We start from the raw sequence: 25,830 nt of genomic DNA on the forward strand, positions 1-25,830 counted from the left end.
GGAGAGACTGGTTTAAGGCAGCATCACGGGAAATGGGGGCAACTAGATACTTTGGAAGACTCTTGCCTGTAGTCAGTCTGTCATGTCTCATGCTCTGTAACCTGTGGAATATACCAGTATGTCCTGGTGAGAGAGCTGGAAAGATGGCTCAAGATTATTTCCTGTTTTTCCATAGTTTATTTCCCTGCATTCACATTGAGCAGAACACAACTACCTCTAACTTCAGTTTCAGGGTCTCTGAACACCCTCTTCAGGCTCCCATGACCACCTGCATGGTTGTGGTGCACATATGCCCATGCAGACACAAGCACACTCACACACTCACACACACACACACACACACACACACACACACACACACACACACGAGAGAGAGACAGACAGACAGACAGACAGACAGACAGACAGACAGAGACAGAGAGACAGAGACAGAGAGACAGAGACAGAGAGACAGAAACAGAGAGACAGAGAGAATATAATACTTTTTAGGGTCCTTGTGTCGTATTGAATACACTTTGAATACACTTCTGCACTCATGGATCCTAAAAAGGGTCTTGAGGACCTCAGAAGCTTTCCAGTCTGAGAACCACTACCTTGTACTGCATTGCGCTGGCTACTGCTAAGCACTGAGGCACTTCCTGTGTCACGTCAACTATATGGCTGCTCATTAAGGGAGGTGTGCCTTCGGTCACAGACATGAAAGTGAAACCCAAAGCAGTCAACTTTTCTTTTTTTTTTCCAATTTTTATTAGGTATTTACTTCATTTACATTTCAAATGCTATCCTGAAAGTCCCCTATACCCTTCCACCTCCCTGGCTCCCCTACCCACTCACTCCCACTTCTTGGCCCTGGTGTTTCCCTCTACTGGGGCATATAAAGTTTGCAAGACCAAGGGGCCTCTCTTCCCAATGATGGCCGACTAGGCCATCTTCTGCTACATATGCAGCTAGAGACACGAGCTCTGGGGGTACTGCTTAGTTCATATTGTTGTTCCACCTATAGGGTTGCAGACCACTTCAGCTCCTTGGGTACTTTCTCTAGCTCCTTCAATAGGGGCCCTGTGTTCCATCCTATAGATGTCTGTGATCATCCAGTTCTGTATTTGCCAGGCACTGGCATAGCCTCATAAGAGACAGCTATATCAGGGTCCTTTCAGCAAAATCTTGCTGGCATATGCAATGGTGTCTGCGTTTGGTGGCTGATTATGGGATGGATTCCCGGATGGAGCAGTCTCTGGATGGTCCATCCTTTCATCTCAGCTCCAAACTTTGTCTCTGTAACTCCTTCCATGGGTGTTTTGTTCCCAATTCTAAGAAGGGGTGAAGTGTCCACACTTTGGTCTTCGTTCTTCTTGAGTTTCATGTGTTTTGCAAATTGTATCTTATATTCTAAGTTTCTGGACTAATATCCACTTATCAGTGAGTACAAATCATGTGAGTTCTTTTGTGATTGGGTTACCTCACTCTACTCAGCTATTAAAAACAATGAATTTATGAAATTCCTAGGCAAATGGATGGATCTGGAGGGTATCATCCTGAGTGAGGCAGCCAACTTTTCTAAGAGCACAAAGGGAATCTCATTTAAAAACAGGATTTGAATTAAGATCACCACATGCAAGTCTCATATGTTACAATGCCTTGGATATAGGGAGAATCATATACCCTGTTCAAATGAATAAACTAACAAGATTTCTTAGATTTCTGCTCTAAGCTGGAAGGAGCTGATGTGTGCTCTAAGCTGAAGGTGTATGTATAGGCGAGGGGCAAGGGAGATAAGTTTTTATTTCCCATGGAGAGAGGTTCTGGTGAAAGAATATTTGGTAACTGAGTGAGTGATGTCCAGATATCTGAGGCTTTAGACGTATTTAAAGGTGAAATCTGACACATGACAGTAAGGACTGGTAATTTAGAGCAAATATTAAATGTCATTTTATCATGCACAGTCCTGTGACTTGAACATACTTAAACACTACAGGCTTTAAATCCCTAGGCTCAAATTTAGTTCTGTGAACATTCAACCCTTGGAATTTAAAGTCACTAGATAAATGGTGTAGGGGCTTTTAATCAGGATTTTCTTGCTTTTAAAACATTATTCTCTTGATTTTTAACAGTGCATTTGGGGACCAGTTTCTCCATTTCCAAAGCATTGGTTTCTCTGATCACAAAACAATCAGTTGATACTGTATATGTGTTATCAGACTTTCTACGAAGGCAGTGCTTGACATATGCATGGGCATTTGATGAATGTTATTCCTGTCAAAAATATGAAGTATTTCTTCAGAGCACAAAGAACTAAAAAACAAATTTTAAATGTTTAAACTCACATTATAGGTACAACATTGTATCTTCAGGCCTGTAGCCAGATTCTTTTATACTTCAAAATTGAGCCTCAGTTCTGAGGGACCTGCTTCTCCTTTCACAATGCACTGAAACAAAATGCCGCTGGAAGCAAATTGTCCTGAGTGTCAGAGCTTTGCTGAGAAGTTGGCAACATGCCATCCCTTTCCATCCTAATTCTGAGTTGCCTGCTGGTCATTATCACCATGGGAGATAGAACCAAGCAGCACTTTTAGGTCCCATTATATTGCAGAAAGCACAAGACCCAGAAAAGCCTACCCCAGCTTTTAAAGAACAAATACAGTGGCGGATGCTCACAGCCAACCATTGGACTGCAAGGAGGGGGGTGATGAAGGAGTTGGAGAAGGGACTGAAGGAGCTGAGGTGGTTTGCAGCTCCATGGAAGGAGCAACAGTGTCAATAGGTCAGACCCACCTCCCCCGGAGCTTGAGGGGACTGGACCACCAACGAAAGAATAGACATGGAGGGACCCATGGCGCTGGCCACATAGGTGGCAGAGGATGACCTTGTTGGACATCAGTGGGAGGAGAGGCCCTTGGGCCTGAGGATGTTCGATGCCTCAGTGTAGGGGAATGCCAGAGAGGAAAGATGGGATTGGGTGGTTGGGTGGGGGAATACCCTCATAGAGGCAGGGGGAGGGAGGATGGGATGGAGGTGCTTCAAAGGGGAGACCCGGAAAGGGGAAAACATTTGAAATGTAAATAAAGAAAAAATATATATATATAAAAAAAGGAAACCAAAGGCTGAGTAAGGAGAGGACACAAATAATCATGATGCAGAATGTATTCTTCAGAAGAGAGAAACACAGTACTGAAGATGGGGTGGGAGTGGTATATGTGGATCTTCAAATGCTACCTGGATAAGAGTTGTTACACTTTTTTTTTTTTAACTTTATCTGTATTTATTTTATGCTGAATTTATTCCCGGGCCATGAGTTTTTGTTTCTTCAGTTTCTTCTGGGATATCTTTTTCTTCTGTGCAACCTCCTCTTCTGGCTTTGGAACGATCTGTTCCTTCTCAGTGAGGATCATCTCAATGTGGCAGGGGGAGCTCATGTATGGGTTAATCCGACCATGAGCTCTGTAGGTTCATCAGCGCATCTTAGGTGCCTTGTTCACCTGGATGTGTTCAATGACTAGAGAATCTACGTCTAAACCCTTAAGTTCAGCGTTACTCTCAGCATTTTTAAGCATGTGCAGCAAAAATTCAGCACTCTTTTTTGGCCACCGACCCTGTGTCCAGCCCCACTGTTTGGCCTGGGCGCACCTACCGACTCCACCATTATACCGCCGGAATGGCACACACTGCTTCTTTAAAGTGCCATCCTTCAGATACTTGGTGGCTTTGCGGATATGCATACCCTTGATGGCCTGGGCGGTTTCCCGGGTGTTCTTAAAGTGAACATGAAGGTTTGACCCTCTTGATTTGCATGATTTTGTGGGGTTTTCTGGGTCAAGAGAGTAGCGAACCATCTTGGCAGGTGACCTCTGGCCGCTTACAGGAAGAGGAAGCGCGAAGGCTACTGGGAGAATTCATGAGACCTCGACCGAGTTGTTACACTTTTGTTAACACTGTCAGTCAACATCTTTTCAAAATTGGAGCCACAGAATTATAAGAGTATAGGTCAAAGGAAAAATGTCAAGTGTGTTATAGAATCAACAAAATGTCAAACATAAAACAGGGAAAAGCATAGACTCAAAGGCAGTGCAGTTGACAAGTCCTAATTGTGGAGGGCATTTGAGCATACTCAGTCCACATCAGCAAAGACAGCTTAAGTTGACTATATAAACTAAATCTGAGATAGTTTGGGAGGGATTTGCATTGAGCCAAAGTCAAGTGGCTAGAAAGACTAGAAGGGAGGGAGGGAGGAGAAGACTGGAGAATAGGACTTGGATATGAACATCGGGTTATATATTTCTGGGTCAGGCCTCTCAAAGGCCATACATTTGCCAGGCCTTACCCTGCTCCCACATGCAGTACATAGACAGGTACATATCTCCAACCTACCCACCATGCCTGGATAGGAGTCTCATCTCAGCCTGGGCCTGAAGAGCTCTTGTTTGGATACATTCCTAAAGATCTTAGATTAGAAAAGTTATTTCCCAGTGTGACAGTGCTGAGAAGTGGGTCTTAAGTGGTGACTGGCCATAGGACTTTGCCCTTATAATACAACACTGTTACCATGACAACTAGCTAACAACCTTCCCAATCCCCTTCCATGAATGTGTGTTCTCTTGCTGCTCTGATTGGAATATCAGAGCATGAAAACCCTGGACACCCCAGACTCCTAAACCTCAATAAATAAGTCTCTGTTACTTATAAATTTATATAAGTCTACCGAGGCAGCCAAAACAGATTCTGACATTATGTCATTGTATCCAACACATTGCAATAGATACAAAGAATCACAACTGGGATCTTGAATGGATGTGAACCTGCCCTTTTCACTCCCCTCCTCACTACACCATTCCTGTAGGAGACTGAAAGTCTGTGACCTGAGTTTTCTGAATGGCAATAAGTTCTCTACCTAACTAGCAGCTTGGTCCACTAATAACTTCAGCAACTTCAGCACTTTTGTTTATGTTCCACCCAAACCAGCGTCCCCAGAAATACTTCTGTTCACTGGTCCTAACCATATGGCTCTAAACCATCTTAAATGGCAGAAAGAGAGAAGAAAAAAGAGAAGAGGGAGAGGGGGTGAAATAGCCTCGTATTACTATACTTACTGTGTTTCAACCTTTAGGTAAAATGGAGAAAGTGTCCATTTGAGTGAGCTAACTTAGACCCGAAAAGGACATGCATGGTATGTACTCACTAGTAAGTAGATATTAGCCAAAAATGTACAGGATACCCAGGATACAATCCACAGAACTCAAGAAGGTTAACAAGCCAAAGAGCCCCAACTGAAGATGCTTCAATCCACTTTGGAGAGAGAAGAAAGCAATCATGGGGGCAGGGGCAGCAGAGGGAGGGAAGGATATGGGTGGGAGGAGGAGGGGTAAGGGGAACATGATCAGGTACTGGGGGGAGGGTGAAGAGAAGCCCTGAAGGCCAGTAGAATGAATGAAAATATGCAACCTTGGTGGGTGGGAGGTGGGGGACCCTCTAGAATGCACCAGAGACCTGGGAGGTGAGAGACTCTCAGGACTCAAAGGGAGGGACCTTAGATGAAATGCCCTACAGTGGGGAGAGGGAACTTATAGAATCCACCTCCAGTAGAAAAATAGGGCATCAAGTGGAGGAATGGGATAGCCATCCCACAGTCAAAACCTCTGACCCAGAAGTGTTCCTGTCTAAAACAACCACAGGGATAAAAATGGAGAAGAGACTGAGGGAAAGGAGATTCAGTGACAGCCCAACTCAGGATTCATCTCAAGGGGAGGCTCCAAGCCTGACACTATTACTGATGCTATGGGTGCTTACAGATAGGAGCCTAGCATGTCTGTCCTCTGAGAGTCCCAACAAGCAGCTGACTGAGACAGAAGCCGATACTTATACCCAACCAATGGACTGAAGTCGGGGGTCCCTGTGGTTGAATTAGGGAAAGGCTGGAAGAAGTTAAGGAGGGTGACCTCATAGAAAGACCAGCAGTCTCTGAGATCACTCAAACACTGAGTCACCAACCAGGCCGCATACACTAGCTAATCTAAGGCCCCTGACATATATACAGCAGAGAACTGCCTGGTCTGGCCTCAGTGAGAGAAGACTCGCCTAACCCTCAAGAGATTTGAGGCCCCAGGGAGTGGGCAGGCCTGGTGGGGGTTGGAGGGAACATACTCTTGAAGACAAGCGGGAGGAATGGGATGTTGAACTGTGGGAGTGTGGACAGGGAGGGAGTAATGACTGGACTATAAAAATAATAATAATAAAACAAAACAAAAACAGCTTTAAACAAAAAAATTAATAAAAAGTCTAACTTGCATGAGGTTGTATATGGAAGAGAGGATAAGTCTTGAGAAAATCTAATATTTGCCTCCTAAATGTTTATAGACTTTCCCCCATATCACCAACTTCTTCCACTTTGCTGCTTGCTCTAACTCTGAAGTCAGCCACTATAGCTCTAAACAATACTGCAAAGAGAGGGAAGCAGGAAGGAGAAGGGTGGGCTCATATGTAAAAGTGCTGTCTCGGTTCACAGCACCCAAAATGGGAGCTGAGTCTTGCCTCACACTTCTGGGTGCATTGTTCTATGGAGACAAATTAGATTTCAGGCCTGTTCTGCTAAATTTGACATGAGATTTACATGGCCCTCTAGAGCTTTGAGTATGAGCAGATGACAGTACTGTTTAAAAACCAACAGATACAGTGCTCCCGAGTGTACCTTCTCAGGGATTCCGACTCTTTGCATGGGTGCCCCACCACCACCTACTCAGCCCCAAAAGTGAAGCATGAAGGTAAGGTCAGGCTCTAACAGCCCATCTCTGGAGAATTTCTAGCCCTTTTCCAGCCCTTAGGGACCCACCATCCACACCTGCTTACAGGGTGGGGGCTGCAGAAGTTCTTCTAATTAAGGTAGCATGAAGCATACCAGGCAGTCCCTAGGGTAATTTTTAAGAAGTGAAACCTGGTAAGGCAAAGCAAAGTGATTGGAGCGATCATCAAGGTAGCAGAAGCTGCTAATTTCCTGTCACTTGGTGTCAATCAGAGGTACCACTCCAGGCCTGGTCTATCGCACTCATCTTCAAGTACTGGAGATAGAAGAGGCCAACTGATCTCAGCTGTGAGTAGCTAATTTGGCCCTTGAGCCTTGGAGCCTTGGAACCTTGGAGACCCAGGTAAGGGTTAGGTCTGCTCTGTTTTAGTGACTCTAATAAAAGGGAAGGCCAGAAGAAAAGAGGAGTGGTTTTAGGGGCTAGAGAGTCAGCTCTCAGTCTGGGGTGTCCCTGGTGAGACTTTCAAATGGCAGCATGATCTGAAGTGTGGTGATTTCAAGGCTGGATGGGCTACCCCTAACCTACCTGCTCCCCCTCTCAAAAATGACTCTGGGCAATGGGTGGTGAGTGGATTCTAACATGGGGAAAGGGTCTCTAGAATGCTGTCTTCAACCTGGGGCACTACCACATAGAAGCTGCATAACCTTGGGTGAGTTACTAAACTTCTCCATGCCTCAATTTCCTCACCCATAAAATGGGAGCAATATCAAGGTCCTCTGCATCATGAAGATTAAACCTAGAACACAGAATCTTTTTAGGACTGCCTAAAACCAAATTAGAAAATAATCCTGGCCACAAGAATCTAGCCCCATTCCTCTTCCTTCCACTGAGTTTGTCTCCAAAGATAAAACTTCAATGTAAGCACCACCATAGATGGTTTTAATCTTACTATCTAGCATTTTCTGTGTTGCATTGGAATACTGAGCACAAATCCTGTTTTCTGTCTATGATCGAAGAAGCCAAGGGTGAGAGTGGGTGCTAGAGACAGGATAGAGGGATTGACTTTAACCAGGTGCTAATGTGCTCCTGAAACTAAACAGTAAAATAAGTATGTATGTAGGGGTGAGGTGGAGAGAGAGGGAGAGAGACAGAGACAGCAGAAAGACAGACACAGAGACAGAGAGACTTTCCCTGTTTTCCTTATAATGGTTTTGTCTCACTGATGGCCAGATGAAGTGGAGGTTATCATTTTGTGAATAGAAAGCATCCTGAGCATTTACCTGCCAAAGGAGGAAGCTGAGCTTAATGGTCTGTGTAAGACAGAGCTCACAGCATCAGCATCACAAGAGGCAGGTTTGCCAGAAAACCCTGCATAGTTCTCTTACTGGATTGGCACTGGGTTTCAGGAGTTACATGTCACACTACAATAAAAGTAGTTGTAGAAAAGTGATAAACATGAACAGCTATTGACTTTGAAGAAATCCTTACCATCAGCCAAGGAACAGCCTGAGGTAACATGATGGTCCTTTTGTGGAGGTTGACAGAATGTGGAGAGAAACGGGAAGGATGAGCTCAAAGGTTTTGCAGATTCAGCAAAGCAGACAGGAGACATGTCCAAGCATGACTGCTGAGAACACGGGCTCTGAAAGTCATCCAGAGCTGGACTGCAATGAAGAGCCAGAAGGGTGTCTCAAAAAAGCAAAGGAGAGTTGGAGACAGTGGGGCGGGTTGGTGAGAGGGGAGCCCAGGAAGAGCACGACTTAGAGATTTAAGGTGATGTGTCGTGGTTGCTTTGTGGGGCAAATATTAGAAAACGTATTGAAGGAAAACAATAGCCACAGCATTTCTAACAGTTCTTACAGTTATTTGCTTATTATTTAGTATGTACGCACACATGTGCACATATGTGGAAGTCTGAGGACAATCTGCAGGAATCAGTTCTCTCCTCCTATCATGTGAGTCCTGGGGATGGAGTTTGGGTCATCAGCCTTAGTAATAAGCCATCTGGCTGGCCTGACCCACAAGATTTTTTTTCTTATGCTATACCAGGAAAGGAAATCAGAAACAATATATGGGTGATACTATGTAGGGGAAAGGTCCATGGGTAAGAGGTATTACAGAGGTGGAAATGGCATGATGTTGCTATTGCCTGAATATGTAAGGGAGCTGAAGGAGCAGGAGTAAAATCTGCCTTCAAGCCTCTGTTTGTGTGTGCACAAAAACACGCAATGCACACACACACACACTCATCCATGCACACACATGTGGAAGTCAGATTAATGTTAGATACCTTCTTCAGTCACAAAACAAGCTCTCTCCCCAACTTGAAACATACATATCTGGCTAGACGGGCTGGCCAGCAAGCCTAAGGGTTCTGCCCATCTATATTTCCTAGGCACTGAAGTTACAAGTGTATGCTACCTCAGTGGGTGTTTTATAAAGATGCTGAAATCCATACTCAGATCTTCATGCTTGTGAAACATGACTGAACCATCTCACATACCCCCTGGTTCCAACGTCTTAAATCTGAGCAGTTGGCAAAATAAACTGACCTGAGGCACTGTGCAGAAAAGGCAACAGGCTACAGCACAACCTTTGTACAGAGAAGTTTCGGTTGAATGGCAGACTCCGGTTGAAGACTATCAGGGACTGTGTGAGTGAGGAGGAAGTTGGGGGAAAGGGTAAAAAGCAAAAATTGTAAAAGCTGAAGTGAAGAAAGGGGAAACGGGGTAGTAAAGGGGGATGTTGCTGTATTTTAAAATGAGAGTTTGGGGACTGGGAAACAAGGTAGCGTAATAAGAACCAGTAGTAATAATTATTCCTTGATTATTTATTATCATATCAATCACAGGACAACTTCAATCCTAATTTACAGAGATCACAAATATAGACAGCTCTTTCTACTACATACTGCCACACAGGAGAGAGTAGGTCCCAGGAAGAAGGAATTTCTGGAAAGAACAAACATCTGGTGGAAGGAAATGGGCTGAAAGAGTTAAGAAGAATGTAAGATTCACCGCAGTTAAAAGCATGGGGCAGGTGGTGGCGCACGCCTTTAATCCCAGCACTTGGGTGGCAGAGGCAGGCGGATTTCTGAGTTCGAGGCCAGCCTGGTCTACAGAGTGAGTTCCAGGACAGCCAGGCATATACAGAGAAACCCTGTCTCAAAAAACCGAAAAAAGAAAAAAAAAAAAAAAGCATAGGGCAAGGAGCATAAATGCAAAACTCTTTTGAGGGGGAAGTTGAGGTTGGGGGAAGCCTCAAGTGTCTCAGAAGATGATGGAATTATTGGACCTAAGAGTCATCATTTAAGCCCAAACCAGAGAAGATGCTGTGAGATCTTCAGGGGATAGACAAAAAAAAAAAAAAAAGTCATGATTTTAGAAGTCAAAAGGGTTTGTGGGTTTGTGGGAGCTGCAGTGGGTGATAAGATAGAATGGTGTGTGAGCAAATTAAATCATCATTTCAGTATCAGTATTGTGAAAATAAAGCCTATACTGTCATAGACTAATGTGGTCCATGCCCCTAGTAATCTACCAAACAATCTTTGCTGTGAGCTGGAGTCTATTGGAGCAATTTTGTATGATTTTTTAAAATAAGGCAATGATGCAAAAACCTACATTTGTGGGAGTATGTGCACCAGTTCTAGCTTCTGTTGCCACTAAATGTAATTTTATTGCACCAACCTGTAGTGCTCTCACGTGTGTGAGAAAGGGAGGGAGAAGAGGGAGATCGTTAGCATAAGATGGCATATAAAAGTTATTATTTTGACTACAAAATATTATTTTGTAGTAATAGCTATTCAACACTTTGTAGATATGCAGTTACTACAAAGATATTGTTCTACAAGTATGATGTTCTTCTCTCCATATTACTACTGCCACTAGGCCATACGGACACCCCTACTTGGCTTTACCTAAATAAAAAGTTTATCTCAGTAACAATACAGACCCAAGACTTAATGAGCAGCTAATAACTCAGGTGGAATTATATTAATGGTGGTCCAATCATTTCCTTCACCCTGAACAATTAATGACCTTGCATTTGTAAGTCACCATCACTAAAATTAGCTCCCTAGAATGGAGTGAAATGACTTCTATCTCATTCCATAGTTGCCAAAAGATCTTGGGAAAATAACTTATGATGTGAACTTCTATTGACACATCCACTAAAAGGTGATACAATGCCTCCTGGGAGGGAGGTATGAGAAAAACTGGAACTAGAACAACTAATAACCCTGGGACACAGTACATGTTCAAGTAAACAACTGTGGTCACACAAGCTAGCCTGGAAGTCCACAGAGTGAGGTATAAGATCTTTGCAAAAGGATGTCCCGTGTCCAGGGGAAGCATCCATATTTGTGATATGCACAAACTGGTTTCTGAGATTTTTCTACTTCTAAACCAGTATTCATTTGCAAACTCCTTGATGGGCTATATAAAAAAAATTTTTTTTTTTTGGTTAGTGGTCTCATGGGATGGTTTGTGGTATGAAACAGATTCCCCTGGGCCAAGTGACAGCTGCTAATTTAGGACAGGAGGGAAATGAAGTAAGAAATGCTTCCCTAAAGCCCATGATGTTGCAGACAGGTCACGTTCTGTGTTGCTTTAAGTCATTCGGAGTGTGCATATTTTGAAGGAAATGAAGAGAAACGAAACTGTTCGCCACTTGAGTCAGAGCAGTGAGTCTGCCCTTCGGTTGACAAGTTAGGGTCTTCTTTTCAGATCATTAGTAATTATATAACTTCAAGTGAGCTACCTAACCTGTCTGTCCTTGTCCACTCCTCTGTAAAACAGAGGCAATGATTCACCCCTTGTCTCCTCTGCTGGGCTCAGAAGAGATGTCCTAGGAGAAATTTCTTTGTACGTATAAAATAGGACGAAGTGTAAGAGATGCATCCGCCCAGTCCTCCATGTCTTAGTAAGATTCAGCAACCTGGCTAGACACTCTTAATTCCACAGCTTACAATTAGCCAGATGTGTATATCCAGGGTGCAGAAAATAGCAACGAAATTCAAAGACGTGGCTGACATAATCAGTGGATGGATACTCCCAACACAAGACACATAAAGAAAGCTAAATAGCCTTAACCTGTCAGAGCTGGAATGAATGTGACTCATTGTCTCATCACTTCAGAAGCAGCCCATGATCACTGGCAGATGGTACTCTCTACCCTCTACCCTGTCCTGGGCACATATGTCCACTCAATTCTTATGATAATTCTATGGGAAGGACACTGTTCTCATTTAATAGATGTATAAAGTAAAAACTACAGCTTAGAAGTGTATAACAAGAATTTCAACAAAGCAGCTAATATTTATTCAGATATGGGTGCTTTTCATAAATCTAGCATCCCTTTGATGTTAAGAAGCTATAACACATGAGCATTGTTTTAGATACTCGTCAAAAAGCAACAACATTGCCACGGACCGGGCCTAGTTGACCCCCTTCAATCCGTGTGAATCAGGGTCTCAGACAAATGGGCATAGAGTCGACGGGAATGGGGTGACAAACAGACTCGACACAAGGGAGTTTGGATCTGAATGTAATGTCAAATTGAACATCAAACCTTTTATACAGAAGAAAATAGGGAAGTTAGGTGACACATCAGCAAGGTACAAATTAGGTTACCGGATGCTTAATGACTCTTACACAAAACAGAGGAATGTAAACACAAAGACTGGCAGGAACTGGGCAATAAAACAACTGAGACAAAGTCAGCTCTATCTAAGGTCAGCTATAGTCTTAGAAGCCAGGTGTGAGGTCTTTACACTCCCAGGGCAAGAGCTTTCACACCCAAGTCATGGCTCTAATTAGGGAGTTCTGCTCTAGCTAACCTTCTCATGAATAATGCAACATTCTAGTTCCTCCTCAAATCACAGCCTGATCTACTTCCTAAACCATTGTGAATTCCTGCATATGGGAGTGACTTGGCTTTTATTCTAAGTGATTGTGTGTGTGTGTGTGGGGGGGGGACTTTCTACTAATAAGTAATGTAGTCTGCCATACATAACTATAATAAGAATTCTAAAATTACTTTGCTAAGCTTGCCCTGAGATTTCTAACTCATGTAGTAGATGGTAAAGCCTGATTTCTTTCACTATCTCTCTTACAATACTAGAGGCAATTCTGAATGTTACTGAATAGGCAACATTCTTACTGAATTCCAAGCCCAGGGTCAGCTCAAGGACTACCTAGGGCATTGGTGAAGGCCAGGAAGCAAAGTTCGATTTTGCTTAGGTATTTGGCAAGTCATTGCTTGGAGGCACCTATAACAAAACAATACTGAAAGGAAGCACACAGATCAATTCGCAAGGACAAAATTGGAGCATACGTGCTATGAAATGCCACACTTCCAGGAGACTAAGTTTCCATGAAACTTCGCCTCTGGACTGCATCTAGGCTTTTGGCCTGTCATGTGTGTCACTACTGGAGTGGATGTAGCACAACATCATTTGTTTCTGTCAAGAGAGAACTGCAATAAACTCGCATATAAGGTAATTTACCACAGTCATGACTGAAATGAGGTGACTAGCACAGGATGTGTTGAGGCAGGGCACATACACAAGAGCATGTGTGATAGGTTGAGGGTTTACAGAAGGCCTCTGCAGATAGCTGGTATTTAAGCTACACCTGGGTGAAAAAAAACCCACACCAACATGAACCGGCATCATCCCCTCCTGTACCACGCTGTGAGACAAGGATTTTTACTATTTTCAGTCTAGAGCTAAAGAATCTGAGGCCCAGGTAACTTGGCCAACACCTCAGAGTAATTAGAATTACTGTTTAAAACCAGAGTCTGACTCACAGGCTGTGATCGTACATGTGATATCAGAGAATATTCTTGAAGTGACCTGCTCAACGTCAGATTCAGAGGCAGAGAGAGGCCTAGACCATCCCTTCTGAATTTCAGGACAGTCCTAGCCATAATCAAGAATGATATGTCTGGGCTACTACACTGTCCTTCTGAACATATGAACAAGCCAATAAAAATATGCTTTGGAATATTAAATCATAAGAACACCCAAGGAGGGACCAGCTAGACAAATGCATAGAGCAGAGATGAAGCTCAGTGGTATTTTCTTAGCATTCACAAAGAGAGTCCAAGCCCCACCAGAGAAAAAATGCATATAGACATAAATTCATGGTATGGCTATGTTCTAAGAGTATAGCTCACTGGTAAACTAACTGACTACATTGTGATTTCTTGAACATTAGCATGTGTCCAAACATGATTATCGTTCTAGCTCAGATTCCTGGGCCCATGTGCCCTTGCCTGAGATAGTCCCTCCAGATCCTTTCCTATACCACGGTAATAGACCTTGCCTTACATCTGAAGCTACTAGGAAGAGGACATGCCTCAGTGGCACCATCAAGGGAATACTAAGAGAAGTATTAGATGGTGCCAGAAGGTAAAGATTGCCAAAGACTCTGATCTCACCTCACTGTTTTATTTTCAGGCGTTTGAAAACTCAATGAGTGGACCTTTCCCAGCAGAGCCTACAAAAGGTCCCCTCGCCATGCAACCTGCTCCAAAAGTGAACCTCAGAAGGACATCTTCACTGGTGGGCCCCACACAAAGCTTCTTCATGAGGGAATCAAAGGCTTTGGGGGTAAGACTTTTCCTCCATTCCATACTTGGGAGATGCTCTGGCCTGCAGACATTGATGCTTCAGGCTGTAGATAGAATTCAGTCTGCCTTCTACAGGCAGGTTTAAGTGGCTGTGTTCTTTATGTTTCTCACTGTAGGCGATGCCAGAGGGCACCAGTTAGCACCTGGATCACTGCAGAATGATCTTATATCATCATCTCTTGGTTTGGAGGACCAGGCTGGTCCACTGTTCAGATTCCATGCATATCGGGTCCTTGAAAATGCCCTCTGTGGTGGGAGAGAGAGATCTGAACAAGGAGGCAAAATTCTGGGCAGCACTAGCAGTCCTTTTAGGACCTTTGCATGGTTTCAACATGGGTCTCAGGTTTCCCATGTGGCCTTTGACCTCCACCAGTGAGTTCAGTTCACCACCTGTGCCTTTCTTCTCTCCCCAGGCTGTCCAAATCATGAATGGCCTCTTCCATATTTCCCTGGGGGGACTGCTGATGATCCCCACGGGGGTCTTCGCACCCATCTGTTTGAGTGTATGGTACCCTCTCTGGGGAGGCATTATGGTAAGTTACAATAAACAGAAACAACTTTTGAGGTGTTGAAGGAGAAAAAAAAAGCCCAAAAGATCTAAGTTGTTCTGTGTTGAGGAAAGTCACATGGGCAGGAAGAATCCTGTGGGGTTGGCATAGTTAAGTAGGAAGAAGGGTAGACTACACGACAAGGTTCCTGTGGTTGAAGCTGGCCATGCTCTGTGTGGATTCACAGAGAGGAGCTTTGCCAGCTGTTCTTGGGGAAGGAAGACTGGGCAAAGCAGAGTCTCTGCATAGCGGGCTAGAGCAGGGTATGAGATGCTGGTATTTGGCACTTTGGAAGGAAAGGAGAAATGGAAACATCCTAAGTTCTCCCATGTCCCTACAAGTTTGTTAACTACTAAGGCACCTGATGAAATTATTTTCATCTCAAATAATCTTTTGTACTTACAAGTTCAGCAATACTCTTTTGGGCTACATGAGGCTAGGTAGTGTTTATTTTGCCAGGACACTTTTAATGACTGTGTCCCTCTAAGACTGAGTCCAGAACTGAAGCTTCAGCGAACCAAGGCAGATTGGCCGTAAGACTTTTCTGTACTTTATTACTCAAACTTTAGGAAAGGAAACAAGAAATAATCGATGTTGCTTCCTGTAGCAACCAATGACGTGGTGAAGTTTATCGTATTCAAGTCCTGCCTTCCACACAATCACTCAGTGGCATCAAGGCTATTATGTCACTGTGCCCCCTACATGAACATTTGCACTAATCACAATGAGAGAGATGGGCTAGAAAGATGGCTCAGTGGTTAACACCAGCTGCTCTTCCAGAGGACCCAGGTTCAATCTCTAGCGCCCACTTGGCAGCTCACAGCTATCTGTAATGCCAGTTCCAGACGACTTCAACACTTTATTCTGGCCTCCTTGGCCAGGCATGCTCTTGGCAAACCAACATGCAGACAAAACAGCCACACACATAGAATAAATAAATAAAAAGGAGAGAGGAAATGTCTTTATCTACATCTTCTCTCCTACCTGTGCTTCCTAGGCACCCAGCCTAATTGTTTTTAAAACTAAAGACAAAGTCTAATTATAGCCTGTGTAGATAAGGAATAATTGTAGATGGGGGAAATCACCCTCACCTTATTGAGGGTGATTTCTTATGTTTCTGTTTGATGGTATGGTCCCAGAGAGTTCTCACTGACAAGGAAAAGTGTGAATTCTGTCTCTCTTTTCTTATTCTATTCCTAGATAATGGTCCCAAAGGTTCACAGACTGCATGTGTGAACCTAAAGAACAAAGAAATATAGCTGCCAAGAAATCACTTAATGTGATAAAAATTCAATGCATAGTTTAATGAAAGGCACACACACAAAACAACAACAACAATAACAACAACAAATGTAGATGGTTCCTTCCCAACCAGTTATCAGTGAATAACAGTCACCCTTTCTGTCTCCCCCCTTTCTGCCCCTCTCCCCTTCCTGCCCACCTCTCTCTTTGCAGTACATTATTTCAGGATCACTCCTGGCAGCTGCAGCAGAAAAAACCTCCAGGAAAAGTTTGGCAAGTAATCATATGTCCTTTCTCACACACGAGACATACAGCTACTTTCTCAGTAGAAAACAAGCCCAGGGACCCTAAAAAGAGCTTTGCAGTCACAGACTCTTCTCTGAGCAATGGATCCTATATCATTCTGGTTGTGATGTGATTTTCTTCACGAGAAACTCGAAAATAGCACTGCCTTAAGTCTGTCCATGGCAAGGGAATCAAAGACAGGGTCAGAAGACTGGACTTAGTACTCTTTCAATGATAGGTTCCCTGTGGAGATGGCAGACATGGCATATTTGGAAAGAATGTTATATAGGAAATGACACACCATTTAGGAAAATGATCCAGATGCTTGAGTTGCGTTCCAGCCTTATTGTAGCCTTAGAATTAGACTCAGAACCCCAAGTGAGTACAGGAGTGCCCTAGACCCCCCTACCTACTCCCCCCATGAACAGAAGTGCTAGTCTTGACACAGAAAATCAATATAAAGATGAGATAGGGCATTTTGTGTTATAGTGTAGCCATAAAGCCTACAGTGGCTCATCCATAAAGATTTATTTATTTATATCCTCTTAAAATAAGTAACCTACAGAATTCCTGGATCTGGATGAGTGACCAGAGCTCACCACCAAATTTCTCTCTAGAAAATCCTCTAACATTACCTATACTTAGTAAGTCACTTTGAGTTGGCAAAGAACTGAGTGGATTGAGATGGTTATTATTTATAAATTATCTGAAAAAAAATCAACTTAGGGGAATTTACAAATACCAAATACAACCAAAATTACCAAATTTCCATAAATAAGTCACATAGCCAGAAGTGAAATGTTAGTGAAACACACCAGTAATGCTTCACCATATGGCATATGATATATCAAGCTTTTATCACCCACACAGGTCAGAGCAGTCACAGCCATGCCCTCCAGATTGTGCTACCAAGAGAAATTTGCCCTAATGGATGACATCAGTAGGGAGCACTGGTGTGACTGTCATGGCTGGTACATTTTATTTGGTAGTTGTCTTAGTCAGAGTTTCTATTGCTGTGACAAAATTCCATGACCAAAAATCAAGTTGAGGAGGAACAGGATTGTTCAGCTTACATTTCCACACTGCTGTTCATCACCAAAAGAAGTCAGGATAGGAACTAGAATGGGGCAGAAACCTGGAGTCAGGAGCTGATACAAAGCCAGGCCGTGGAGGAGTGCTGCTTACTGTTTTGCTTCGCCTGGCTTGTTCAGCCTGCTTTTTATAAAACCCAGTACCACTAGTCCAGGGATGGTACCACCCACAATGGGCTGGGCCCTCTCCTTTCAATCACTAATTAAGAAAATGTGTTATAGCCAGATCTTATGGAGGCATTTTCTCAATTAAATTTCCCTCCTTTCTGATAACTCTAGTTTGTATGAGAAGCTAACACAAGACTAGCCAATACAATAATACAAACCAAGAAGGTTCTATCTATATTTACTTCAATGGTATTTAGTCATGATGTAAAAGCCTTCTGATCTCTCTGCCCACTCTCTTATTATGCAAGGAGGTAATGATCCAGATACCACTGATCCTCACTGGCTTCAGTAAGTGTTTACTGCATGTCTGGGAAGGAAGTTGGTGGCAATGAAAAGTTCAGAGATACAAAATGTGGGCAAAGGATGACTGGAATTTTGGTTTCATAAACTGAATGGGATGGTGATGGCTTAAGACAAGGAGATTGGAAAAGAATGAGGCTAAACACGGTGTCAAAGAGGCTAAAACCCATAGCAAGAGCTGAACTAGAACTCAGAGGTACTGTCTTCATGAGTCAGGGGAATGACAACTGAAATCCCATATCCAGCTTTATGTTTTCCAAACAGAAATCAAATCTAATGAACAAACCCGCCTCTGTTTCAGGTCAAAGCAAAAGTGATAATGAGCTCTCTAAGCCTCTTTGCTGCCATTTCTGGAATAATTCTTTCAATCATGGACATACTTAACATTACACTTTCTCACTTTTTAAAAATGAGAAGACTGGAGCTTATTCAAACTTCCAAGCTATATGTTGATATCTACGACTGTGAGCCATCTAATTCCTCAGAGAAAAACTCCCCATCTACACAGTACTGTAACAGCATTCAGTCTGTGTTCTTGGTAAGTATAAAAGCAGTGATTCTTCAGAGAAGAACTGTGCTGTGCTTTATCATGAACATCAACTCCAGACAGGTATTCTGTGTCTGCTATTTTTTTCTGTATGTGACTTTAGATCAGAACCCCCCTCATATACTGCCTCCATTTCATTAGCTGTAAAATTGAGAGAGTGATGCTCTGTATCTCCTTGGGTTGATTTGATAAACAAATTAGTTGCCATAGGCAACACCCTTAGAACAGTGTCATTTGTATAAGATTCTATTTGTGACTTTATCATTTCTTCTGAGGAATGTTCTTGTGTAGTCCTAGGTGGTCTAATGTTGTCTATTCATCCTAGACTACCTTCAATTTCACAACAATCCTGCTTCTACTTCCTGAATGCTGGGCTTACAGGCACATGCCAGCACACCAAGCTTTATGTGTTCATCAGTGTTAATATCACTGATGATGTTAACAATTACTATTATTAATAAAAACATGAAAGAAATTCCTAAAATGTTATTGACATGTTAGTCATCATTGAATTGTGAATGCAGAGTTTAAAGGGGAAAGGAAATACATCTCTCAAGTGTTGTGGAGTTTCCTCAATGTGATATCACATCCCCCTAAAGATGATTCTATTTCTTTGGTACAGGGTCTCATGTAGTCCAGGCTGGCCTTCACTGTTCTGTATAGTCAAGAATGACCTTAAACTTCTGATCTTCCTGATTCCCCGTAAAAGTTCTGGGCTTTTACAGGGATGTGCCAATATGCCTTGTTTGTTTGTTTGTTTGTTTGTTTGTTTGTTTGTTTGTTTGTTTTTCGAGACAGGGTTTCTCTGTATAGCCCTGGCTATCCTGGAACTCACTCTGTAGACCAGGCTGGCCTCGAACTCAGAAATCCGCCTGCCTCTGCCTCCCAAATGCTGGGATTAAAGGCGTGTACCACCACAGCCCAGTGCCAAAAGAATTTAATGTGAGACTCTTTCTTTAAAAGAATTGATTTCTCAGTTTCCTATTCCCACCTTACTTTCTTGTGCCTGAAGATACTGTCTCATAGCAACCACTCCCCACAGGAGCTCAGTTTACTCACCTAAAGCACTGAACTGAATTGTTGCTCTCTGAGTTCCAGTCATTTGTCATCACTGTGCACTGTGCACATCCATCTAATGTTATCTCACCTTTGCCTCTATGCTGTTGGTTTCCAGGGCATTCTGTCAGTGATGCTGATCTCTGCCTTCTTCCAGAAACTTGTGACAGCTGGTATTGTGGAGAATGAGTGGAAAAGAATGTGTACCAGATCCAAATCTGTAAGTTGGAGTTACCTATCCACACAACCTAGAAAACTGATATCTACAAAAAAATTGTTTATATAGAATATGATCTGGTGAAATTCTGAGACTAGGAGTTTCATTGGGAAAAATGGTTTTGTTGGGGTGTTTTGTTTTGTTTTGTTTTTTGGAAACCAGAAAACACCAGCAGTGGCAGCAAATATTTTGAAGAGTAACTGAGTCTATGGTTAGACAGATGCTACAATTCCTTCCACATGTACACAAGTGTTCCTGCCAACCTGCTTTTCCCTCTACTTGACTTCAGACTCCTACTCCCACTTCGTCTTACTGTTCTACTGCAGTGCAGTAATGAGAGAGCATGGCCAAGGTGACTTATAAAAGAAAGCATTTATTTGGTGTTTACAGTTCCAGGAGATTAGTTAGAGTCCGTGACCATCATAGGGAGGAGCATGGCCGTGGGCAGTCAGCCATGGCCCTGGAGAAGTAGCTGAGCCCTTACTTCTGATCCACAAGCATCATATAGGGAGAACTAACTAGAAATGGCTTCACCTTTTGAAACCCCAAAGCCTACCACCAATGACACATCTCCTTCCACAAGGCCATACTTCTAATCATTCCCAATCAGTTCTGCCAACTGCAGAACAAGTATTGAAAGTTTTGAGCCTGTGGTAGACATTCTTCACTTGATCTTAGCCAAAAGGCCGAGAAGCGATGTGGTGGACATTCTTATTCACACCTTGATTACATGCCCTCTCCCATCTTAATGTGGAACATAAGACAGTGGAAGGCTGAAGGCTGATAAAGTCACTGGTTCTTGGATTTTTTTAGTGTTCCCGTCTCAGCTTTCTCCTCTCACCTCATTCCACTTCCAAAACAACAGTATCTCAAAGAGTCTCCAAAACTGGGAGATGTGGATGTTCCAGTAGTACCTCTACTATAAACTACCTCAAAGTGACAGACTATAAGATTTAGCTTATAACCTAGTAGTCATTACTGATTCTTTCATTACAAACCTGGGAAGAAGATGGAATGAGAATATCTTCCCTGGGTTGTAACCACTACAGGCAAATCAGTTCTAGAATCTAAACTCCTCTATTTTTGACATTTTGTTTTTTCATGTGGTATGATTATTCCAGGCAAAGTGGCAAATGTCTGAAGCCCTTAACAATTTACTCAGACTTAGATTTAACAAGTAAGTGATTTGATAAGAATTTGAGCATCCACATTGCCAATCCTGGTATCTACGGTATATGGTTAACTAAACAAGAAGCCTGAGAATAATTTGACATTTGGATATACGTAGATTGTTGGAAGGTGTGCCAAGGGTAAAAGTCAAGAAGCATTTGTTTATGTTCTAGAATGTGGTTCTGCTGTCAGCTGGAGAAAAAAATGAGCAGACGATTAAAATGAAAGAAGAAATCATTGAGCTAAGTGGAGTATCTTCCCAAACAAAGAATGAAGAGGAAATTGAAATTATTCCAGTGCAGGAGGAAGAAGAAGAAGAAGCAGAAATAAATTTTCCAGCACCTCCCCAAGAGCAGGAATCCTTGCCAGTGGAAAATGAGATCTCTCCTTAAACTCTTTTCTTTTCTAAGCATTATTGTTTAGAGAGCTTCCAAGACACATAGTTACCCTCATCTCTTGTGGCCTTCCACAATCTATTCTCCATATTTTCACAGCTTATCTTTGCATAGAGAAGCCATATCTAGCTCTCCTTCACATTTGGAGAATGCAGTGATTATAAAAGATTGTCTTTTTCCTTGCTTAGGGAGTCTTACACTGGCAGAAGCGCTGAAGAACCCAATTCTCATTCACCTTTTCCTTGGATGTGTGTAATGGTTTTCCACATTTCCTCCATCAGCAGTTACAGCAGAGGGAAAAGACACATGATTGTTCTCTCCATCTCTGAACTCTCTGACTCCTTCTTCATGTTTGGTGGAGTCCCTTTTGCATTATTGTCTTAAGGAATATGAGAGAAATTGTTTAATGAGAATTGTTTTAATAATGAGAGAAAATGAGACACCTATATGCCTGTGGGGAAGGCACAAAATATGGCATGTTCTTCAAGCTTCTGTGTCCCACTTGGGAAGCTGTGAAAGGCCTAGTCCTAAGTCTGTCTCTGTACAAAAAGCATAGCTTACACATAAGCAAGTTTCATGTCTTAACTTTGCCCATCTCCAGTTTCTTGGCTTCTGGTCACATCGTTTATGTACTTGTATTCTTTATTCAAGAGAAAGAAGAATGGTGAGACAGAAATGTAATGGGTTCCCAGATCTCAAATCCTAAGCAACAGCTGTGCTTTGAGATTCTTTCCAAATGACAGAGTAGTTTATGAAATAGTTTCATTTGGTCTTTCATGATCACGAAAAAAAAAAAAAAAAAAAAAACTATCACTATTTTGCAATTCAGTTGAATGTAAGAAGCAAGCCAAGATATTCAATAATAGTTGTGGGGACTTGAGTCAAACCCAGCTCTTCAAATTCTAGAAATGTTTGAAATAACCAAATTATCTATGCCCATATGCCTGTATAAGCTATATCAAAGTACATACTTTGTGAGCAGAGTCAGAATTGGATTTGACACCATATGAATAAAGACATCCAGAATCTTACAACATTTGAAAAACTAGTCGTGACATTAATATGCAATTAGCTGGAAAGTTATAAGATGCACCACAAACACATCTTATATGCACTATAAATGACCACAAAAAGATCATGCTTAAAAACAACACAGTTAAAATCCTAAATCTCAGGTGGGGGAGTTGGGGGGGAGTGGGGGGGGGACTTTTGGGATAGCATTGGAAATGTAAATGAAATAAATACCCAATAAAAAAAAATCCTAAATCTCAGGCCACCATACTTTCCCACCCCTGTTCCTGTGCAGGGATGCTAGCCCCTGACCTAGAAACACTGTTAGCCTAAAAAGATCTCACCATAGCCTATCATTCAGATACCATGACAAGTCTGCTTCTAGGCATTATGGGTATATGAACAGCTTACGTTTCACTCCTTGGAATATTTCTATTTTATTAGAGGCTACCGGTGGGAGTTATTTCCTGTTATTACAAAGAAACTGGAAGTGGCACTTTTCCCCTGTGTGGTCTTCAAAACAAGCTCTAAGTAAATAAAACTTTGTGTCAGTGCCTGCAATGGATACTCCACCTTGGATGTTTCTTTCTTCTTCATAACATCAAACAATGGGATGCTTCTGCCACATAACACTAACCTGTGTTTGAATAGTGGCACATCCAGTCATATTGAGCTATTCCTACCTATCTGACACATGCTCCCAAGGAAAGTATTCATCCAGTAGGTCTTTACTAAGTTCTGCCCACTTACAAGCCACAGCACGATTCTCCATATCCAGCACATAGAAGGTACCCTAAACTAAAGAAGATACAGCTATGCCTGGAGAGGATGGGGAGGTGGGAGGAGGAGTGTCAAGCTGAAAAATTTTAAATGCAGTATTCAATTTGAAAAGTTCCCCCTCTCTGAAATTCAATTCCTTAACGATTTTACATTAGTCATCGACAGATTCTCAAATAATTAGTCTTAACCAATTTCTCATGATTAGGAGATAATTTTAGTGTCTCTTTAAAAAGAATAAAAATTCTTGTGAGCCTCCCCCAAGAATCCTCCATCAATGTAGAATCAAATCTCATTAACCAATGGCAGACATGTTTATCAAAGCAGAAGGTATTTCTCTAGCTTCAAGTTAGGTTTTCCTCTCAATTTTTATTCTTAGAAAAACAATTTTGTAACCATAAAGAACAAAAGCTTTAAAAAAAATCACTTTCACCCACTGGCTAGACACCTACCCCACCAGTGAAGAGACTGATTGGTTCCATGGTTTGGGGACCAATAATGAGACAGAAGAATACCAAGGAGGCAGGTGGTGGTACAAAGCTGCCCACCTTGTGACAGCTCGGAAGCAAAAAGATGGCTGCAAAGGTTTAGGTTCCAATAGCCCTTCAACGGCATTTTGAGCTTAGGCAGTAGATATTTAGAGGGCATTTAAGATCCAAATCACAACATATGATAAGGAATACTGTTAAGAATGTTATAAAGACAAGACAGAGATCTGCAACTTCAAAAATGTTAGTGCCTGAATGAAGAAAATAAAAATGTGTTCAAAGATAATTAGTTGGACTCCAAGTAAGGAATAACCATTTCAACAATTGCTCATGAGACTCATGATAGCCACACAAAATTAAATAAATAAACTGGAAGTTTACTTCACAGAGTATTAAAAAAACTAACTCAAAATGGATCAGAAGCATAAATGTACAAGCTACCATTAAAAAAAAATACCTAACCAGTACCCCCAGAGCTCGTGTTTCTAGCTGCATATATAGCAGAAGATGGCCTAGTCAGTCATCATTGAGAACAGAGGCAGGCCCCTTGGTCTTGCAAACTTTATATGCCCCAGTACAGGGGAATGCCAGGGCAAAGAAGTGGGAGTGGGTGGGTAGGGGAGCAGGCTGGGGGGAGGGTAGGGGGGACTTTTGGGATAGCATTTGAAATGTAAATGAAGAAAATATCTAATAAAAATTTTGGAAAAAAAATACCTAAAAGAAAACTACAGACTTAAAATCTGTGACCCTGAATTAGACAATAGTTTCTTTTTTTTTCATTAGATATTTTCTTTATTTACATTTCAAATGTTATCCCCTTTCCTCATTTTTCCCTCCGAGAAACTCCCTTCCCCTTCCTCCTCCCTCTGCTCACCAACCCACCCACTCCTGCTTCCTGGTCCTGGCATTCCCCTACACTGGGGCATAGAGCTTTCACAGAACCAAGGGCCTCTCCTCCCACTGATGCCCAACAAGGTCATCCTCTGCTATATATGTGGCTAGAGCCATGTATCCCTCCATGTGTACTCTTTGGTTGGTGGTTTAGTCCCTAGGAGCTTTGACAATAGTTTCTTAAATAATCAAAAGAATAACCAAATAACAAAGATTAAATGCCATCAAAACTTTAAAATTTTATAATTTTTTAAAAGATTTTAAAATTATTTTACTTATGTGCACCTATGTGAGCTTGTGTGAGATTTTTTGTACCATATGTGTGCTGGAGTCTCCTGGAACTAAAGACAAAAGTGGCTTTTGAGCTGCCGTGTGGTGCTAGGAACTAAACCCAGGTCCTCTGCAAGAACAGTAAACACTCTTGTTTGGTTTTTTTTTTAGATTTATTTATTTATTTTAATATTTATGTTTTTATTTTATTTTACATATGTGAGTACACTGTAGCTGTACAGATAGTTGTGAGCCCTGCATGTGGTTGTTGGGAATTGAATTTTAGGACCTCTGCTGGCGTTTGTTGGACTCACTCGCTCTGGTCAACCCCACTCGTTCACTCCCTGCTCACTCCAGCCCAAATATTTATTTTTTTTAATTAGGTATTTTCTTCATTTACATTTCCAGTGCTACCCCAAAAGTCCCCCAAACCCTCTCCCCCACTTCCCTCCCACCCCCACTCCCACTTCTTGGCCCTGGCGTTCCTCTGTACTGAGGCATATAAAGTTTGCACGACCAATGGGCCTCTCTTTCCACTGATGGCCGGCTAGGCCATCTTCTGATACATATGCAGCTAGAGACATGAGCTCCGGGGTACTGATTAGTTCATATTGTTGTTCCACCTATAGGGTTGCAGATCTCTTTAGCTCCTTGGATACTTTCTCTAGCTCCTCCATTGAGGGCCCTGTGATCCATCCAGTAGCTGACTGTGAGCATCCACTTCTGTGTTTGCTAGGCCCCGGCATAGCCTCACAAGAGACAGCTATATCAGGGTCAATTAAGCCATCTCCTAGGCCCTGAGAATTTATGACTTAAAGGACACAAACTTTAAAAGTGTAAATACAACTCACATAAGGGGGAAACATTTACAGACCCTGAATCTAACAAAGGTGCTGTCACCAGAATTTAGAAAGAAAGCTTAAATTAATTTAACGTGGGGTGATGGAGAGTAGTCTAAACTTTTAAATTAGAAAATGATTTGAACATATTCTTCTCCAAACAAATTGTACA

The 25,830-nt window shown here is 42.3% G+C and overlaps 2 protein-coding genes and 1 pseudogene across 3 annotated transcripts in view; 1 reads left to right on the top strand and 2 right to left on the bottom strand.

Moving 5' to 3' along the window:
* LOC110285981 (membrane-spanning 4-domains subfamily A member 4A-like) overlaps positions 1 to 25,830 on the bottom strand; it is a 181,634-nt gene that overhangs the window by 117,203 nt on the left and 38,601 nt on the right. The window lies entirely within an intron of this gene.
* On the bottom strand, positions 3,234 to 3,900 carry LOC147000170 (large ribosomal subunit protein uL22 pseudogene; annotated as a pseudogene).
* Positions 7,053 to 22,101, top strand: Ms4a1 (membrane spanning 4-domains A1). The gene is made up of 7 exons (XM_021151245.2): positions 7,053 to 7,133; positions 14,191 to 14,343; positions 14,777 to 14,896; positions 16,367 to 16,426; positions 18,299 to 18,535; positions 19,719 to 19,820; positions 21,161 to 22,101. The coding sequence occupies exons 2-7, from the start codon at positions 14,206 to 14,208 to the stop codon at positions 21,377 to 21,379; spliced, it is 876 nt and encodes a 291-aa protein (XP_021006904.1). The 5' UTR covers positions 7,053 to 7,133; positions 14,191 to 14,205; the 3' UTR covers positions 21,380 to 22,101.

Source organism: Mus caroli, unplaced genomic scaffold, assembly GCF_978045245.1.
Source record: "Mus caroli unplaced genomic scaffold, Mus_caroli_1 scaffold_20, whole genome shotgun sequence".
In the NCBI taxonomy this organism is placed as follows: Eukaryota; Metazoa; Chordata; class Mammalia; order Rodentia; family Muridae; genus Mus; species Mus caroli.

Bases quoted from the DNA above. Each gene is read 5' to 3' on its own strand.
- Ms4a1 (XM_021151245.2), top strand. From the start codon at position 14,206: ATGAGTGGACCTTTCCCAGCAGAGCCTACAAAAGGTCCCCTCGCCATG. The intron at 14,344-14,776 runs GTAAGACTTTTC...TTCTCTCCCCAG, and splicing joins GGGAATCAAAGGCTTTGGGG to GCTGTCCAAATCATGAATGG. The intron at 18,536-19,718 runs GTAAGTATAAAA...GTTGGTTTCCAG, and splicing joins GCATTCAGTCTGTGTTCTTG to GGCATTCTGTCAGTGATGCT.